Here is a 20,604-nt window from a genome sequence, read left to right on the forward strand (position 1 = left end):
TTTTGGAAAGAGACATTTCTCTGTAATAAACTCTCTTTTCCAAAGATGAGGGATTTCTCGATCAGATAGATTTTTATTTTTTTTAATTATTTTTTTGTTTCAGTAACATTACATTTAAAAACTGTACTTTTGAGGTAAAATATATATTTAGAACTTTAATAAATGACAAATTAAAAAGGCATGAACATGTTTTTGTATCGAAAGAATATGTCATTTTTTCAATAAAAACCCTGACACTGGCAGACTCACAAAAAGCACTGATTGCTGTTGTATCTTTTGAACTGAATTGAAATAATGGTGTTCTGGACTTTTCTGATTTGTTGTGTTCATGCTTTCACACAGAGTACTATACTCCTGTATAGGAGATGTCGTGCATGTGAGTGTTCATACTACATGTTCGCTTCTTTCTGCTGGAAGGATGGCGTTTAACTTATTGTTTGTAATCTGCTCTTTAATTCAGTTTTGTTGGCTCTTCGGGTTAAACAAAGCCAGATTTCCTGTTGTTGCCTTTAAATATTTGTGCCTTTTGTTCTGTCTGCAGTTTATCTGAAGTTAATTTTGTTTTGTCCATAGTTCTCTGCCTCTGAGTCTCTGCGTGATTTTTCACAAACAGATCAATAATCATACAGGGAGATTTTGTAATGAAGATTTTCACAAACAAGGAAAAGGGAGGCCATACATTATTATTATTACTTTTTTATTTTACAGTGCTGTGCCATACTAGATTTTTGTGATAATGCAGTGCAGACTTCTGTCAGGTTGGAAAGCCATTTGGTGATTCAAGCTTCCTGAATCAATAAGTCATAAGCAAAAAGCTTTAGAGACATCAATATTAGCCATTCTCTAGTGCTGCAAGAGCAGCAAAGCTCAACAAATCACCACACTAAAAAGAAAAAAAGAGAAAGAAAAACACAAAAACAACTTTTGGAACCTAAATCTTTCTAGTAGTTTAGTTTAATGTTTTTTATTCATCAGCCAAGAAATTCAATCTAATTCCAGTAGACCGACACTGCTGCAGCTGTTGTGGACAAAAAAAAAGATGATATGTGTATAAAAGAAGATGTAAGTTTTGAGCTTTGTTTGTATGACTGACCTAGAGGTCAGCTCAAATCCAGCTCTTTATGAGCAAATCTACTCTTTGCTCTTAAAGAGCACTCTGCTAAACGCTCAATCTCTGAAAGTTTTCTTCTACTCTTTGCTCATAAAGAGCAAAGTTTGAAGCCTGAGCTTTGGGCTTAATTTAACTTCAATATTTCACACTATGTTTATTATGAGCATGAACAATTTAACAGTATAGTAATGACATATTTATTGACAAAAACAATTTATTTTATAAATTCAAATTAAACCTTCAACCCAATAAAGTGTACAAAAAAGGAAGAATAACTATCATGTGAAAATGAATGTATATTAAAATGTAATTATATTAATTAAATACAGCAAGCATTAAATACAATAAATACAATAAATAAATACAATAAAATTTGTCCTGTAACACCTCTGAAAACTAACAAGTTTCTCTTTAATCTTCAGTCATGAGAAATAATATGTGACTTTAACATTCTATTTTCATTCAGCTCCAAGTCCAGGCTTAAGATATTTAAGAGAATTTTATGGAAGAGCTTAGTAATCCTAAGTGACAGACAAAGGGGAATTTCTATCAGAGCTGATTCATTCAGTATACTGAATAGCAGGCTAATTGAAAGCACGTTAATCTAATCAGACAGACATTGTAACAAAAATCTAACAAGCTTCCAGTGGACGTTTCTGTGCTGCTGATTTGAAAGCTGTTCAAATCAGAAACGTCACCAGGGAAATATGTTGTTGGATGTGTTTTATTTTTTCCTGGAACATTTCCTTACATCATTGTTTCTACCCGCTGTGAGCTAAAATGAGTTTCTCAATCGGCATGGTGTAATTTGTTGAACCTCACTGCTAGACTGAAGGACACGCACACAAAAAAAAAATCTCATTTGCCTGCTTCTTCTCTGACATAATGTTTTATACTCACTCATCAATGCCCTCAACCAGTTTGAAGTTGAGGTTGTCTGTGGACTGTTGTGGTCTCCCTGCATTATCTATAAACACCAGTGTGGAGGGATCCGTCTTCCTCACCTGAGAATACACACAAACATACACAGTCAACACAGAGCCTACTGTTTGCTCACCAAGAAGGAAGTGTGCACCGATTGGAAGTGAGTAACATTAAACGTAATACAATATTAACAGGAATAAATAAAGCTGATAAACTACAGACGTCACGATCCTGGGTTGTTTGACACAGTGTTTTTTGTTTTCTTATATTTTGATGTTTACGGTTTATATTTAAGTCTCATTTAGTTATCTTAAGCTCATTTCTATTTTGCCTAGGTTCTGTTTATTAGAGTCCCCCTAGTGTCTTCACCCCCTTGTGTTTAATGCGTTTCAGTAATGTTTTTGTCTGCCATCTCCCCCTTGCTTACACGTATTCCCCTTGTGAACCATTCCTTTTCCTCCCAGTTATCATGGTCTGTTTGTGCTTAGTTATTTCCATGTCTCATCTCCAGTTTCCTTCTTCCTCTGTGTCCGTGTGTCTTAGGTCGTGTCCAAATTAATGGGCTGTATTCTCCTGAGGACGCATTTGAAGGCCGATTACATCACAGTGACGCAACGCAGGCTGTTCAAATTCGTAGACTCCTCCGAATGCAGCCGACAAATGTGTCCTCTTTTTCCCCGAATTTGAAGGATGGGTCGGGTGTGTCCTTCGTGGCCCACCATATCCCAGAATTCATAGCGCGGCCCAGCCAGTTCCAGTTTCCAACAATGGTGGCCGCTGCTAAGTTTTTAATATTACTCTTATTACTCTTTCTGGGTCACAAAATAAACATATTTTCAGGCGAGAATGCAGCTGTGTAAACTTCAAATATCTGCTCGGTTTATCAAGATACCACATATTTGCAAAAGTGCTCCGACGTTTTCGGAAACGTCTGTTATCCACCAGCTCGATAGCTAGCTGGGAGCTCGAGGGTCACTAGAGCCGGCGAGAACGTCAAACTCCCGGCGCATCATTTTCAGATCACCGCGGTCTTTCGCTACTCAGGTTAAACGTGATATAAAAGTCACTTACATAACCTAAAAATGTTATTGTTTGGCTTTTTTCAGTGTTTTATTTGTTCGTGAGTAAATCGGTTTGGCTGAGATTAAAATTATTAGATTAGATTAGATAAAATAAAACTAGCTGTGTGGTTTTCACACATCTGAATAAACGTCAAACAGAAAACTGATTAAACAGAAGTGTGAGATGGTCGAGAATTTACACCAGTGTCCTGTTATATTTTAGATAGCAAGGAGCAGACGGCTGAGTTTACTAAACTCCACCGAGACAGCGGTGACGCAAATCTGAAGGCTAGACCGTCCAATTTCACAGCTGTTTACTTCCCGCCTACCTGACCTTCTGAGGACCCGGCCCACGTAGACCGCGAAGGACGGGTCCTCAGGAGGATGCAGCCCATGAATGTGGACACAACCTTAGTCTATCATGTGTGCCATGTCTGCCTCCCATTATGTTTCCTGTTTTATTTTGAAATGCTCTGGTGTTCTGTGCTCAGTGTGTTTAGTTTCACTTCCCCTGTGTCGTCATTATGTTAAGTAAAACCATTGCTTCCCCATGTGTTTCCACTTCACCATATCACCTCCTGTGGCCGTGGCTCAGGGGGTTGGGAATCGCATCTGTAACCGGAAGGTCGCCGGTTCGATCCCAGGGCTCTCTGTCCTGGTCGTTGTGTCCCTGGGCAAGACACTTTACCCTACTGGTCTTGGCCAGAGGGGCCGATGGCGCGATATGGCAGCCTCGCTTCTGTCAGTCTGCCCCAGGGCAGCTGTGGCTACAACCGTAGCTTGCCTCCACCAGTGTATGAATGTGAGAGTGAATGAATAGTGGCATTGTAAAGCGCTTTGGGTGCCTTGAAAAGCGCTATATCAATCCAATCCATTATTATTTAGTCTCTGAGTTTTCATTCATTCCTTGTCCAGTCTGGGGGGATTTCACGTATTCATGTCAAGCCTTCATGGTCCAGGTATTTCATGCCAGGTTTTAATGTTCATGTTCCAGGTTTGTTTTTGTTAGCGTTAGATCATACAGTTTTGGTTATAGTTTAGTTTCACCCTTTTGTTTTGTACTGTTTCAGCACTGTCAGTGTCAGCACTTGGGTCCTCACTCCACACAGTCTGCTTCACCCAGATTGTGACAACAGATTTATATAATTTTGTGCAGTTTCTTTACAAAAATACATTATGTGTGTCCCTAAATAAAAAAGATAAGTGAAACCACAGTTCACCTTTAACAGTTTCTTTAAATAGTGTGTCACCATTACACAGATTGAAAGACACACGACAGTCCACTTGGACCGTGTCAAACTGCATTCTAAGCATTTCAGTATTTCATTCTCACATTAACCCAAGTGGCTTTTTCAGACATGAACTCTTCGCTTCATAAACAAAACATTTAACGACCTCCCCTGTACCCTTAGCAAATTAGTATGGCAGTGAAACAGCCAAACAATGAGAACTGATATTTTCTATTAAGACAGACTCTACTGTTAGAAAATACTAGAAACTGGGTGGGGTCTTGGATGTTGTATCAGCAATCTGGATAAATCAATTCAGTTAAGCTGGGCATACACTGTGCAATTTTTTTCAGTCGCGTTATTCAGCCCCTGCTCGAACTGTACGATTGACTCACAGGGGTTAGAATTTCATAGGTGATGATGCAGGGTCTCACACTATACGGCCCGATACTCTGATGCGACCTGAGTGCTCACACTGTGCGTCCATAACATGAAGGTTATAACAGAAAATCTGTCGCTCGCTCTCCCTTTCTCTCCCTCTCTGTTTTTCACTCACACAGACGCGCCACCATCAACTTTGCTAAATTGCTAATGAAAAACATTGATCAGGCAGCTGTGATTGAGCAGCAATGTCCATCCAATTATTTTCACGGTTGTTGTGGTCATGAAAATTTTGTGAGGCCACATCGAAAAGGCTCAGATGAGCTTGCCAAAGTTCTACAAGTTGTGCCTCCATCGCTTGTGTCCAGATCATACGCTGCACCGCTGTGCTGCTCCGTCTTTTCACTTTCATTTCTGTGTTTGCGTGTGCGCAGTGTGAGAGTCTACGGTGACACCCTCACGACGGCCGACAGGATTTCAAACACGTTTGATTTTCTTACGACCAAGTGATTGATGATCGGGAGCTGGTCGTGAGGTGTTAACCGCTTCTTGTTACCCCACGTATACTACACGATGCATGACACACGATGAAGGCCAAACTCGGGCCGATCACCAAAACGGTCGCACGACTGAAAAATCGGCTCAAAATGAGCAAAAAAAAAAAATCACACAGTGTAATCCCAGCATTACAGAACATTATTTGATGGAATACTTTATAATAATGAAAACCTTTTCTGGATAAATCAATGTGCGACTCAATCAATGTGGTTGTGGAAAAGACAATACATTGTTAATATCCCATCCTGATCCGTCCACATGATAAGGAAATTAGCTACTGTGCCACCTGTGTGGGTTGCTTGTGATTTGCTACATGCCATATAAACTTGCCAGCATTTATCAAAGCCAATATTACACATTGTAACATTCAGATAATAAAATACACTTTAGATTTGTGTGAGTCCCATTAGTAGCTGCATTTTGGCAGATACAGTGGGATGCAAACGTTTGGGCAACCTTGTTAATAGTCATTATTTTCCTGTATAAATCGTTGGTTGTTACAATAAAAAATGTCAGTTAAATATATTTAACTGACATTTTTTATTGTAACAACCAACTCAACCAAATCACAAGCTGATGTAAAACCCCGGCTGGTTCCAGGCCTGGCATAAAAATCAATGCCAAACCAAATATGTCAACTCAATTTTTTGGTTACAAGCAAAATTTTCTGAACATGTAATTGAAGCTAGTATTGTTAACCTCACATGCACATAATTTAGTGACAAAGAAAATTAAAGTTGCCAAAGCTGTTATCTAAACATGCAAATCTTAGTAAAGCTCACAACAACAACAACAGGCAAAAGTTGAGAAAACCCAAAAAGCTACTGAATGATGTTGATTGACATATTTTTAGGTTTGTCATTTTTTCTTCTTTTTTAATAGCGCATCACTCACTGTAAAAACTCGTCTGCCTCACTGTGCTGTTTTGGGAGTCTCCTCTTCCCCCTGATGCTTCAAAGTAAATTAAGTCTGCTTTGTTTATCAAAATACCTCTATCATTAAGGACCAGAAATATGTGGGACAGGGGAACTCATTAAGGAGTTACGGGACAGAGCCAAAACATCATAGCTTTGAGCCATCCAAGGCCGTTGCTTGTCCTCACAACATCTCTGACTTTCAAATAAATGATACAGATGCTGTGGCTGATACACAGCATCTGTATCAGCCACAAGAGCTGCAGAGTAAGATGATTAGTTTGACCGTCAATTCAAATACTCTCCTCCATAAAATGCACATTCCAATAAAGCTAGCCACAGAATAACAGTGTCCATGCATTTCAGTTACAAAATAGAACGTTTGCTTTTCCGTGGCAAAAGAAGGTTTTGGAGTGGTGCAGAATGATCATAATATGGATTTAACTGTAGTCTAGCATCTTTTACTAGGTAATATTATGGTATATTTAGAGTATAGAAATAGTGCTTGAATTTGATGACAACAACACATCTGAAAAAAGCCAGGACAGGGCCACATTCACCACTGTGTAGCTTCCCTCTTCGTCCATAAACATCTGGAAACTGAAAGAGAGCAGCTGCTAAACTTTTTGGAGAAGAATGTTGTTATTTTTGTCTGATATAGGACTCTAGCTCCTCAGCAATCTTGGGTCTTAACTAACTATATTTTTCAGTTCATGATGTGCCAGAAGGTCTAAAGTACAGGCAGGCCAGGACCCAGACTCTCGTACTACAAAGCCATGCTCTTGTTATAGATGCACTGGCTGTGCCTTTCCAGATGACCAGGCTGCAGACACTAATGCACCCCCATATCAGCTTTGGAAATGAGTGCTGATTACAACCTGAATGGTAACTCTCCTTATTAGTTCAGAGGATGCAGCGTCCGTATTTTCCAAAAAGAAATTCAAATTTCAATTTGTCTAGTCACAGAGCGGTTTTTCACTTTGCCTCGGTCCATTTTAGATGAGCTTTGGTCCAGAGGAGACAGCCAGGGTTCTGGATCATGCTCACATACAGCTTCTTTTTTAACCTCCATTTGTGGATGGCACAGCAAAACGTGTTCACAGACAGTTATTTCTGAAACGTTTCTGAGCCCTGCTCTGATTTCCATGCCAGATTCATGTCTGTTTTTCATGCAGAGCCCAAAGATCTCAGGGATCCAATATTAATATTTGGTGTTGTCCTTTGCGCTGAGTCATTGCTCCAGCCTCCCAGGATATTTTGATGATGAAATATCCAAAGTCTTTTTTATGCCCATCACATTACTGACCAGCTGCCTATCTTACTGACTTATGTGCAAAATGTTCCTCCGGCTGATGTGTTCCTTTCATTAAATTCACAATGAGAAAATATTTCAAACATCTGATATATTTTGTATGTTCTATCATTGCATTCTTTCTTTACTGACATTTTATACAGTGTGCCAACTCTTTTGGCACTGGGTTTGCAGACTTCGTGAAAAACATTAATTTTATGATAAACATTCATGTCAGCAGTGTTACTTCAGTATCAGTGAGCCAAATTAAATTTCAACGTCCGCTCAGTGTTTCACAATCAACTTCCACACTCCTGGAGAACGTAGCAGAGGGTCGGACTGTTGACACCGACACTCACGGTGAGTAGCTCACAGCAGCTAACAGGATAATGACAGCATGTGGCAGGATGAGGAAAAAGTCTGGGGCACCTTTCCCAAATATGAATGTAGTGAGTCTTCCTCATCACATTAAGGAAGATCATGAGTGGTTAATATCCAGGATAGCATCACCGGGAATTAAAGAATTTCAGAACAGAGCGTCAAAGTGATTGATCGTGGTGATAGCTCTCATTTAGCTTATGTGTGTGAAATCTCTGCAGTGAACATGATCACTGTCAGGAGCACAGCGCACACCCGAGAAAGCTGAAACACAATCTGCCTTCTCCAGTCACACACATACACATCATCCCCACCTGGACATATGCATTGTGTACACTCTGCAGTCTGGAAATAAAGCCAGTGATGCGCTCACACAGTCATTAATCAGAGTCTTTATGGTTGATCATTGGTGCACGTTTATTGGGGTGGCTGTAGCTCAGGTGGCAGAGCAGGTCAGCCACTAATCAGAAGGTCGGTGGTTCGATCCCAGGCTGCATCCTGGCTGCATGCCAAATATCCTTGGGCAAGATACTAACCCCGTGTTTGCCTACTGGTGGTGGTCAGAGGGCCCGGTGGTGCCTGTGTCCGGCAGCCTCGCCTCTGTCAGTGCGCCCCAGGGCAGCTGTGGCTACAATGTAGCTTGCTATCGCCAGTGTGTGAATGTGTGTGTGAATGGGTGGATGACTGAATGTAGTGTAAAGCGCTTTGGGGTCCTATGGACTAGAAAAGCGCTATACAAATGCAGGCCATTTACATGGAACATCATTTTGGAATTAAGAATCCACTTAATTCCAAAATGATGGGGTTGGGGTGGCTGTAGCTCAGGAGGTAGAGCAGGTCACCAACTGATCGGAAGGTTGGTGGTTTGATCCCTGGCTTCTCCAGCCTGCATGTCAAGTATCCTTGGGCAAGATACTAAACCCAAGTTGCTCTCCGATGCATCCAAGAGAGTATGACTGTGTGTAAATGTCATTAGAAAGCACTCGGATTAGAGAAAGTGCTTGTGAGATTCGGTGTGATTGGGTGAATGTGGCATGTTGTATAGAGCGCTTTGAGTACTCCGGGAGAGTAGAAAAGCGCTATATAAGAATCAGTCCATTTACCATTTCAGCTTTTGTGCTCATGTTGATTTTTTTAGTATTGATCATACACAGGCAGCCTGACCATTCTCCCTCAGACTCCACAGGAAGAACAAGTGCACAATCCTGTGACCTGTAAAGAAAATGACATGCATGCTCCTGGTGTCTTGGCCCCTTTAAATGACGATTCCCTTGTTAGGTCATACCTGCAGATGTAGATTTCATCACCAGCGATTATCCCTGATAATGAAGGTCAAGTTGGCTTGACATAGAAGTTGGTGTTTGAGATGAAAGTGCAGTTGTGCACCTGTAATCTTAAAATATCAACAGTGCTGCCCAAGGGTTCATAAAAAAGGGAGACTGGCCAAATACAAACATGGTATGTTTCACTTTTTTATGTCACAGAACTGTCTGACTGCAACTTGAGAACATGCAGCCCAGAAACCCCTCCACTGTATCAGACGTACAAACAAACAGATGTTAGAAACAGACTGCTGTGTGTCACTCGGAGCGTGCAAAGATGTTCAGCTAACCCAGAGAAAGCACAAAAGCACACAACCCGACTGCTTGTACAAAAACAACACACCTGGACTAACTTGGACTGACGGGCCGTCATGGTGTTTTTATTGTCTTTATATTGTTCAAGAGTCTAAATTTCTGTGAAGTTCCAATGTACCTAACGTTGCTTCTTTTGTGCTGCTAAGATGTGTCAAGACTCTCTCTGCAGAGCTTGTTTCCTGCAGGAAATGCTGTGAGCTTTTATCTATTCTTATAAACAATATGAAGCACATGCAGCATAATCAGCTCCAGCTCGGTAACATCTGCCAGGCTCTGAACTCATTTTCTGTCTGTGAATACACATACATCAACACTCGGAGAGTTTAATATCCACTCCTGCTGTATCATTTAAATATAGAACCATTGTCTTTCCACAGAAGAATGACAGCAACAAATTGTTGTGTAACGAAAACTGGGGAGCCAAGGTGGTTTTTATTCAGTACATTCCCACTGATATAATGAATAATGATCTGGCAACAACAGAAAACCGACACTTAAATATTTTTTTGATTAAATAACAATTTAGAATGGCAAGAGAAAAGCATTGTTTGCTATCACATCCATCAAACAGTGACCAGTGAAGTGGTCTGCTGACTGAAGATAACTGATTAATGTTTGCCTTGTAGTGTCTCGGGACATAAATTACTTTGATAATGGAACAAAGAGGAAACGTAAGGGTCTACTGTCTGCAGCGACTAGACAGGATGAAAAAGCATTAGGGCAGGCTGTGATACGTACCAGGATGTGAACCAGCAGCAGGTCTTTGGTGTTGGCACACTTTCCATAAAGCCGGTTCTCCACGCAGAGTTCTGCGGGATCAGGTATGAATCCACAGCAGTACCTGTCCAGCCGGTCGTTTACCTGCAAAACAAAGAACATGCAATGATAATAATTGACCTAGAGGTTACTAACTGACCTCTGCTGCAGAGCCTTGATCTGTAAATTAGCAGAAAGTTAGCAATGCAAGAATTCTCAAACTGCTGTTATGCGGACATGCATCGGCAGAAAGTTTTCAGGGGCATTTGTTTGCCTTTCTGTTTGTCTGTCAACATGTTTGTGCAAAAGCTACCAGGCTGCACTTTGTGATACTCAGTAGAAAGGTCGAGTGTATGCAAAGGAAGCACGTCTCTAAAATAGTTGCTCCAAGAGTGCCCCTCAGACTTAGTGCTGCAATAATGAAGCTTGGCTAAGACAGAAATACAAACAGTCGCACTAATATAGTTTTTTTAGGATGAAAACTATATAGAATAATATTTAATATTTAAACATATTAAATATTGCAGTGATTCAAGACAAGTGATTTGTAATTCAGGAATTAATACAAGGGCACTGTGTAATACATGCAAATTTCCACTTTGATCTTTTAATTGTAATTTATCAAATAAAATATGATTTAAAACAAATACATATTTATTTATGACACAGTAAATCAACACTGAGTGGAGGCTTTAGCTGTAGAATTATCAATATCAGATTTAATGTAACACAATTGAATGATTATTAATTGATAGTGAATAAAACTCTGCTAACAGTTATTTACTGGTTACAAACAATTGAAATTACAATGTTTACTAATTTGTTAAGAATTATTTTTCAGTTCAATTTAGTTACAGCACCGGTATCGAACAACAGCTTTCTCAGGTCACTTTATACTGTAAGATATAGACCCTATGAGCAACATCTAGCAATGGTAGGGAGGAAGTAACCAGTAATAAAACCAAACCAGTACTAAAATCTTTATTAAAAGCCCAAAGCATTTGGTACCAGTGTTGGTCAAGTTACTTGAAAAAAGTAATCAGTAACTAATTACTGATTACTTCCCCCAAAAAGTAATCCCGTTACTTTACTGATTACTTATTTTCAAAAGTAATTAATTACTTAGTTACTTAGTTACTTTTTAAAAACACGATTTACAACCTGAATAGGTGATAAAGCAATAGATCTTTCAGCCCAATTCTGCTTTTTCTGCATAATCCATCATACAAAATGTAATCAAATGGAAAAGTCTCTTTTTAAAACTTGTTTTATTAGTTTTAATCTTTTAACTTTATGCATCAAGCAAAAATTTAATTATATGCAACATTCTCTGACTGGAAGAAATTTGTTTAATATTCAAACCTATTTTCTGCACATTCCAGCACATAAAATATTTTTTTTGTGTGTTTACACTCACTCTTTCAAATAGATGCAAGTAAAACACAGCAGAAAATAAATAAAATCAAAGACTAGCGGTCCTTTTGCTCTATTTTCACCTGTATAGCAGGAGCAGGGTAGGCGGAGGTTTACCCTGGTGCAGGTGTGCCGCAGCGGTCAGTTGAAGAATCCGCGAGTTTCTCTGTGAATTTCCCATTACGTCGTTGCGCACTCGGTGCTTGTTGGAAGTTTAGGGGGTTTTTTCGCTGTAAAAAGAAGTTTTCTTCCCACGCACCATGCTAATGGACGCTAATGTTTTTGTCACTTTTTATGGAATCAAACTCAAAGTAAGGTCAGTACTTCCACGCTTTAAACGCTGCACGGTCATACTCTCTCCCGCACTCGATATATGATCCATTGTTGATCTGCACACAGCTGTTGTCACATACGTCGCACTCGCTTACGTCACTGTCATGAGACATTCTCGCAAAATAAATCACAGTTTTAGTAACGCAGTAACGCAGCGTTCCTACGGGAAAGTAACGGTAATCTAATTACCGTTTTTGCAATAGTAATCCCTTACTTTACGCGTTACTTGAAAAAAGTAATCAGATTACAGTAACGCGTTACTGCCCATCTCTGTTTGGTACTATGATTACTATGGAGTAGATCTCTAAACAGTATGAGAGCAAAAAAAAAAAGTTCAAATAACGCATATAAAAGAAGAATCTCTGACTTCATTCTGCTCTCCTTATAGTCTGTTATTTTACATCTTACTGTTTTTGGCCAAATGATTTGGAATAAAGATCAATGCTTACAAAGGAAAAGACATGGAGCTTTGGGTTAGTCCTGCTTGCTCATCACCCCAGTCACTTATCTGCTTCTGGCTGCTGGCCTGACAGATAATCTCATGGAGTTAAAAAAAAATAGACTCACATTTAGTATCTGTGTTCAAAACAAGAGAAGTACTGATTAGGGCTAAAAGTGAAATTCATAGCTTTGGTTATGAGACATGAATATTCTACACCGCATACTCAGTGATCGCTGCCAAAAAATATGCAAACACATTTGGTGTTATGAACAACTCAGACTATGCCTGATATTTGGGAAATGTCCAACCTAATGTGACAGCTGTTTAAGTGAATTTAAATTCTACTGACATACCAGGCCAGTGTTTGGTATTATACTTCTGTTGTGTTGACTTCAGACAATGGATTTAACACAACTGAAAAAGAATAGTTGCAGATAACGTCATGTTACATGTATACAGGACAAGACTGCACTCCAAACAAGCACGTCTGTGCACAGTTGTATATAAGATATAGTCATTGAAACCATACATATTGAAAAATGAAAGCATGTACAAGTGCGACTGCAGATGAATTAATAGAACCTTTTAATGTTCTAGTGAAATGAGAGAATGTGGTTTCATATATTTTGAAGTTCATTCTATTTCTATGCAGCAAAGTATTTGAACACAGCTTTTACATTTCAGTGTGAAAAAACGGTGCAACTACTGTGAGAACTGCCTGTGACCTGATATTCTAAGTCCTATATTTAACTCAAATAGCTGAGGTAACTGGGCAATTTACTCAAGTGATCATGGAACTTTCCATGGAACAAAAGGTTCTCTTGGCTATTTTTTACCTGCTGCCAAGTCTCTTTTACTTCCTGTAATCTAAGCCTAGCAAGATCAGGGATGACATCCTTCATGAAATTTTAAATAATGTGGACTTTAACGCCTTTTAATCTTGGCCAGATAAGTGCTTTAGAGTGTGTTTCTCATTTACACATTCAAACACACCAGTGGCTGTGGAGCTCCCTTCCACAGTGGCTGCTATCAGTTGCAACCTTGGGGGATTCAGTGTCTTTACTAAGAACATCTGACCACGCAGAGAGATTAAGGACTGAACCTCCAACCCCACTACATAGTTGTGGTCAGTAGTTTACATCCACTCATCATGGGCATGAATGTTACTGCAATTTTGGGCTTTTATTTCTTTCTTTGAACTTCTCTTTTTCCAGGATGGAATGATTGTACAGTATATATTTTTATTGACTGAATTGGGAGGATAAGTTTGAATATATTATTCTCTAATCCACAGAGGGTCAAAAGTTAGTTTTAAATCTGTTTCATGGCATTAATGTGATATAAAGTACTAGATAAGAGACATATGTACCTAAGGTCTCAATCCCACGGACACAGAGATAAGTCAGGGACCTCCTGGCAACCTCTTGTTGGTAGGGAAAAATGTATTTTCTCCAGTGTGTTGGCAAGTAGCTGCTGGCTGTACACAGGTGAAATCAGTCATAAAGAGGGTGCCACATCTCCTTGTGTTTGCTTCAATTGCTAGCAGATTGCTGTGGTTGCAATTAGTATGGAAGACAATCACTAGCTAACTAAAGGGCAAAAAGTGTGATGAAAAAACCTGAAACAGATATTACTTGCCTACTTGCCTTACCGAATTTCCCAGAGGAACCCACCTGAGGGATTAATAAAGTTTTACCTTATCTTATCTTATCTTTCAGTGTGAAAGTTATGCGTTAGTGCTGAAACCAACTTCTTTCAAAAGGCGCCGCAATAACAAGCAACCACTTGCCAACTGGTAGTGGGGTGGTTACCAGTTGGCAAGTGGTTGCCAACTGGTAGCAACCACTTGCTCCAATGAGCGGTTTAGGCTCCAGGTCATTGGAGCTTAAACCAATCCATGCAGTATCCATGCAATAAATCTACATTTTTCAGATTTCAAAAATGAGAACCTGTAGTCAACTCTCCCATTCTGCAGCTGGTAAAATGATTAACAATATGAGAGAAAGCTCAGTGTAAGAGTGTAATTTACTCCCTGGTGTTGAAGGCAGAGACTGACAGAGTGAGAAACAAACAGATACAACCTTGATGAGATCTGCCTTCAGGTCAACTGCAAGGGTTTGTGTGTATATGTAGTAAGGAAGGTTTGTGTACGTGTTCAAGGGTGTATGACTCACATGACCCTATTGCCCTCAAGTCAACAGTAGGTGAGAATGTGTGAGAGGTGATTGTGTGTTTTGTTGTGTACTAAAGATGCACCTCTGCTGTTTCTTCTCACTTGTGTGCTTCTTTGAGGAGACTTCTCACCCCGTTGCCACATTTCACTCCCACACTGGAATATAGTGATTTTGAGCACAGTCCAGCAGCTTTGTGGAGACTAAGCCAATATTGACTTACACTGCCACTGAACACCAGCAAGCCTCAGAGTGAGACAGCTTTCTGCGGTCAGAGTCAACACAATATTAAAGTGGAACAAATTGTAAAGTGCATCTGGGGAGTATGATTTACTCAAATCTATTTTTCCACTGCGTGTGTCCATTTGGAACAGAGTAATACACTGCATTATCACGTGTTCAGCAACCTATTTAACATGGCAATCAGACCTTATTTTCCATTTATCCCCATTAACACTTTCCTCTGGTGCCATGTCTATCTTTCTTCTTTCAACTTTTCAGCGTTCAGTCTCAGTGTGGGCAGCGTGTATTGCTCCTTACTTTTTTCACTCTAATGAAATCAGACTTTGTGTAGGTGTTGCTCTTTCCTCTGCTTTCAATCCACTTATTATGGTTTCACAACTCCAACTACATATTAATACTAAGCAGACTTCATAATTCTGTGCATATTCTATGCTGTCTTCCTTCCCTCACCTCAGCCGGTCGCAGCAGATGGCCCCGCCCCTCCCTGAGCCTGGTTCTGCCGGAGGTTTCTTCCTGTTAAAAGGGAGTTTTTCCTTCCCACTGTTGCAAAAGTGCTTGCTCATAGGGGGTCATATGGCTGTTGGGTTTTTCTCTGTATGTATTATTGCAGGGTGTACCTTGCAATATAAAGCACCTTGAGGTGACTGTTGTTGTGATTTGGCGCTATATAAATAAAATTGAATTGAATTGGTCGAAACACTAAGAAACCGAATCTCATGGAAGTCCATCTAATAGTTTTTCAGATAGGCTGGATGGCAAAAATATGAATGCTAAATTATCAGGAGAGCGCTTAGCATTTTTTGCACACAATCAAAATGTTTCAAAGCAGAATCCCAGGGAGCAGACTGCTTTTCAAAAATAATTTCAATATATGTATTTCTTCTATGCTATTTACTATTTGGCACCCTGTGGAGATACAATGTACAAGCATAACATTAAAACCACCTTCCTAAGATTGTCTAGGTTCGCCTCATATATAATGAAAAGAGGTCTGTCCAGGAATCACAGCGGTTTTTTAGTGGTCCGTTTGCAGGGTGCAGCCATTGTGGTTGTGTCAAGGCAAGGGTGTTTTCTATTTTTTTGTTGCCATGTTTTTTTTTGGAGTTGACAACGGTGGGTTTCACCAGCTCATCTTCACCCCTGCGGTGGTCATCAGGCTTCCCTGTTAGTGGCTTCTGCTCTTAAGCTCTGTTCAGTGTTAATAGTCTCTCACTTTGTGCTAGCTTGAGTCTAACCAGCTAACCAGCTGTGAGATAAACTCCAGCTCCACAGTTCTTGTACTGCAGCTGTTGACAGCTGGAGGGCCACTCTAACTGGAACCTGCAACAGGTGGAGAACTGTTTCATGCACCATTATGCCAAGATCACAAGTGCTGCAGTCAAGAGGGACTACAGCCAACTGCTGCTCCAGATGGTGGACTTCATCCACAGGCTGAGTCTTACTAGAGAGAAATCTTGATTATATTGCTCAGTAATGTATTTGTAACAAAGTACTTTGCAAATAAAGTATATGCAGAGGAGGAAAATTAGCACTAAGATTATTTTAAAGCCAGCTTTCTGCCTATTACATGCTCAACTGCTATGAAACTTATCGAGCACATTTGCGCAGTGCATTGGGGTCATTGTAGTAAAAAATGGATGAGGAAATCTATGCGCATGAATTACCATATCATTTGTTCTTAAAATGACTGCACAGGTTTATAATTGCTAATTGAAAAAAAGGCTATGCATAATGCTGTTACATGCATCATCAGTCACTCAGAGCAGAGAACAGATTAGACACCATGAAAGTTATATTGGATTGTAAATAACAAATTCAAATGTGATAGAGTGAAGGCCAGGAAATGCATTTTGAATAACTAGTTGTATCTTAAGAATCAAAGGGGAACCTAGTGTGATAAAAGTTGCATCAAGATTTCCAGACTGGGGAATGAGTAGTCTGAAGGTTTGGATTGAAAAAGAAAATGTCTCAAGGTGGGTATTACTTTTTTCTGCATTACTCATCATGGGGTAGGAGTATAAGCAGAGCTACATCCCTCTCCTGGTAGCCCCCAGTAGACGCATAGCCTCTCCAACATGTCCTGGGTCTGTCACAGTTGGTCGACCTGATAAACTTCACCTGGAAGGCATTTGTACCCACCTGTTAAAGAGCTATTGCTGTTATGGCCTAAAAACTAAAAGAGACCATTATTCTTAAATGTGTTCATTATCTCTTGCATGGGGTTATTATGATTTCTTCGTTTACACTTATTAAATACTGTCTATTAGATTTTTGAGGGTGTTGTCAAACCCCCGTTTAGCCCATTTATATCGAATTCTGGTCTTCCCCCCTTGCTGTGATTAATATGTGCGGGTGTGAACACAGTAATTACACTTGGGTGCAGACCAAAACAAACGCACCAAGACCCCTGGGAGGAGGTGCTGCTGTAAGCTCCAAACAAACTCCAGATCGGTTCGTTTCTGTTATGAACATTATCCGACCTCAATTTGAACCAACTACCAGACACATCTGGCCATTGAGCGGACTGAACATATTTTGGTTCGCTCGGAGTTTATGTGAAAACAAACTCTGTGTGAAAACAAGTTACAAACAAGCTGACAAGTTTACAAACTCATCAACTGATTCGGACAAGAGTAAATGAACTACAGGTACCAAAATACCATACGAACGATATACAAATAATATATGTAAGTGTCCTATAACATTATCTGAGTCACACCAATAACACTACAATAAAAACACAGTGAAGTTTATACATCACCAGAGGTGGGAAGTACACATACCTTGAATATTTATTTTTTTTGACTTTTTTCTACACTATCTTTATACTTTCTACTCTTAACAAGTAACCATGGGCGACCGTGGCTCAGGGGGTTGGGAAGCGTATCTGTAACCGGAAGGTCGCTGGTTCGATCCCCGGGCTCTCTGTCCTGGTCGTTGTGTCCTTGGGCAAGACACTTTACCCTACCGCCTACTGGTGATGGCCAGAGGGGTCAATGGCGCGATATGGCAGCCTCGCTTCTGTCAGTCTGCCCCAGGGCAGCTGTGGCTACAACCGTAGCTTGCCTCCACCAGTGTGTGAATGAATAGTGGCATTGTAAAGCACTTTAGGTGCCTTGAAAAGCGCTATATAAATCCAACCCATTATTATAACATTTTCAAAACAGACTTGTTCAGTATATTTAGGGAGAGTTATTATTTCAGAGATGAATAAGATGAAAGCCGCAAAACCATATAATATTTTTTTTAAATTGGCACGACACTGGAATGAGTGCAAATGTTCATAAGTTATGGTAAGTAAGGCTAAGTTAGCATCTAGCTAGCACTACAGAAAAGGAGCAAGCATAAAGGCAGTAACTGAAAATTTAAAGTTTAGATCTAAGTCGTCAATTGGTAAATCAGATATTGGATCTCTATTGCAAAATGTCTCCTTCTGTTGGAGGAAAATAATCTGCAGTTCAGTGCTGGTAAAGAGGTTAGATTGCTGTACTGAGACAAATTTGCATCTCACAATAATTAATAAAAAAGGCTAGAACACACTGGTGTTACTTCACTCGTAAGGTCTTCCATAAGCCACCTCTCTCCTTGAGGTGCATTTACGGAATCAAAGCCCTTTAAAGGTGGTGGAGAGGGGACAACCCCTTTTTTGGAAGTGGTGAAAGCTTACGCTGGTGCTGAAGATTCACACAATTTTCTTTAGTGCCAGCTTGAGGAGAACTCAACATTTCCACAAACTGAATAGACAGACAACCCAAAATTTTAACCTCATGTCATTAAAATCTATGTTCACATTTTAATAAATCTCAGAAAATAAGAAAATCACCAAGCTGTTTATCTTCAGCAAGGACTGCTCTCTGGGTATCAGACTTGAGTGACTGGCTTCAGGCTGGTTTGATCACACTGTGAAACGATTTCAGAATATAATCCGAGCCCATCAGAAACATGCTGAGCGTGCTAAGCTTTGGTCGATTTCTTTCCTTGCAGCTGTAGCACAAACAGCTAGGTAGCAGTCTGAAACAGTGTACCTTTCATTTTTTAAACCTACACTCAAATTGTTACCTTAGCCTCAGTTCCCTTATCCTACCCAGGGTGTTCTTCACTGCCATTGTATGTGTGTGAGAATATGTGTCCTTCACACTATTCTTCCTGCGCCTTTGGTGTTTGGTTCCCTGCTATCAGAGTCAAGGGAGGTGTTAAGGGAGAAGGTAGAAACAAGTGTTCAGAGGCGCCCTCATCGGCTCTCAGCAAATCAATAGGAGGCTATTAGAGCTTGGCCCTATTACAGGGATTGACATCTAGAGGGGGAGAGAGCAGCCTCATGGGTTATTCATATTCCATCCCACACACACACTGTAGATGGGTGTTAGATACACATTCCATCTGAGAGTGTGGACAGAACGAAGCAGGTCCAAATGACTATTGGACGTTGTAAAATTAGCGGCAGGGTGCAGTCGCCACAGTGCAAGCAGCGCATGTCGCGACAAGCCTGACACTGAGAAGGTGACATGAAAAGAACTGAACGTAATTATTCAGTACTGTGTTAAATATTCAGTGTGAAGACGCTCTGTATACAAAGAGTTCATCTATAGCTGGGTTTGACGTGAACGGTCTACCTTTTCTTTCTTTTTCTTCTCTGTCGTGATTCCTTTTTTAAGTGGGAGATTAAAACTGTCACTGTTCTAATTTTCCTTATACGTTGAGTTTCTTGCATCAGGTTGGTGTTATATAAGCTGTAGCTTCAACTTACACCCTCTTGGTTATTTTCTGTTTTTTTCTATTTTTTTTTTTTAATTTCTGCAGATATAAATGTAGGGGTTTGTGGGGCTAGGTTAATTGATTAATCCAAATTGCCCATAGGTGTGAATGCGGGAGTGAATGTGAGTGCGAATGGTTGTCTGTCTCTGTGTGTTGGCCCTATGACAGACTGACAACCTGTGTGGCATCAAATTTGATGCAGAACAGCTGATTGTTCTGTAAATAGTTTGAAATGTTTATTTAAAAAAACCGCCTTTGCTGCATTTTTAGGTAAACAGCTGCAAAAAACTTTGTTTGCATAACATAATTGATTGTATTTTTTTGTATTTGTAACGGTATTTAAAATACAAATTGAAAATTCTAGTAACAATCATAGATCCCACCGCCCTTTGGGAAAAATACCTTTAAAAACACTAACCAGGCAATTTGTTACTTGCGTCGTTAACACAATATCTAAAAAGCCACTCACATGGCAGGAAATCAATCCATTTAGGCATGTAAGTATGGTCAAGACTAAGTATCAGAATGAGGAAGAAAAGTGATTTAGTGACTTTGAATGTGGCATGGGTGTTCTGAGTATATCAGGAACTGCTGGTCCTCCCAGATTTTCCAGTATAATCGTCTCTATGATTTACAGAGAATAGACTGAAAAAGAGATTTTCCAAATCTGCAGCAAGTGTGTGATGCTGTTCAGGTCTGTAAGGACCAAAATCTCTGACGAGTGTTTTCAGCACTTTGTCGAATCTGTGCTATGAAGCATTAAGACGGTTCTCAATGCAAAACTGGGTCCAACCCAGCACTAGCAAGATGCACACTTAACTGGCTAGTGAGTCTGGACAACTGTATTGCTAGCAGATGTCTTCATTAAGTGAACATAAGTAAGGTCAGTGTCAGTATGTGTAGGTGTTTTTGAATGTATGATCCTTAACTCCACCAGTCTAAAAATCTTGGCACACAAACTGCAAATCCAACTCCAGCCTAGAACAATTACCCAGATTTCACATTTA

General features: G+C 40.0%; 1 protein-coding gene across 6 annotated transcripts in view; it reads right to left on the bottom strand.

Moving 5' to 3' along the window:
* gask1a (golgi associated kinase 1A) overlaps positions 1 to 20,604 on the bottom strand; it is a 70,469-nt gene that overhangs the window by 3,708 nt on the left and 46,157 nt on the right. For all 6 annotated transcript variants that reach the window (XM_080897225.1, XM_080897223.1, XM_080897224.1 and 3 more), the window contains 2 exons: positions 10,223 to 10,345; positions 2,012 to 2,115 (listed from right to left, as the gene is read on the bottom strand). In XM_080897225.1, the coding sequence (XP_080753351.1) occupies positions 2,012 to 2,115; positions 10,223 to 10,345 (227 nt within the window). The remainder of the gene's footprint in view (positions 1 to 2,011; positions 2,116 to 10,222; positions 10,346 to 20,604) is intronic.

This window comes from Rhamphochromis sp. 'chilingali' (assembly GCF_963969265.1).
Source record: "Rhamphochromis sp. 'chilingali' genome assembly, chromosome: 11".
Classification (NCBI taxonomy): Eukaryota; Metazoa; Chordata; class Actinopteri; order Cichliformes; family Cichlidae; genus Rhamphochromis; species Rhamphochromis sp. 'chilingali'.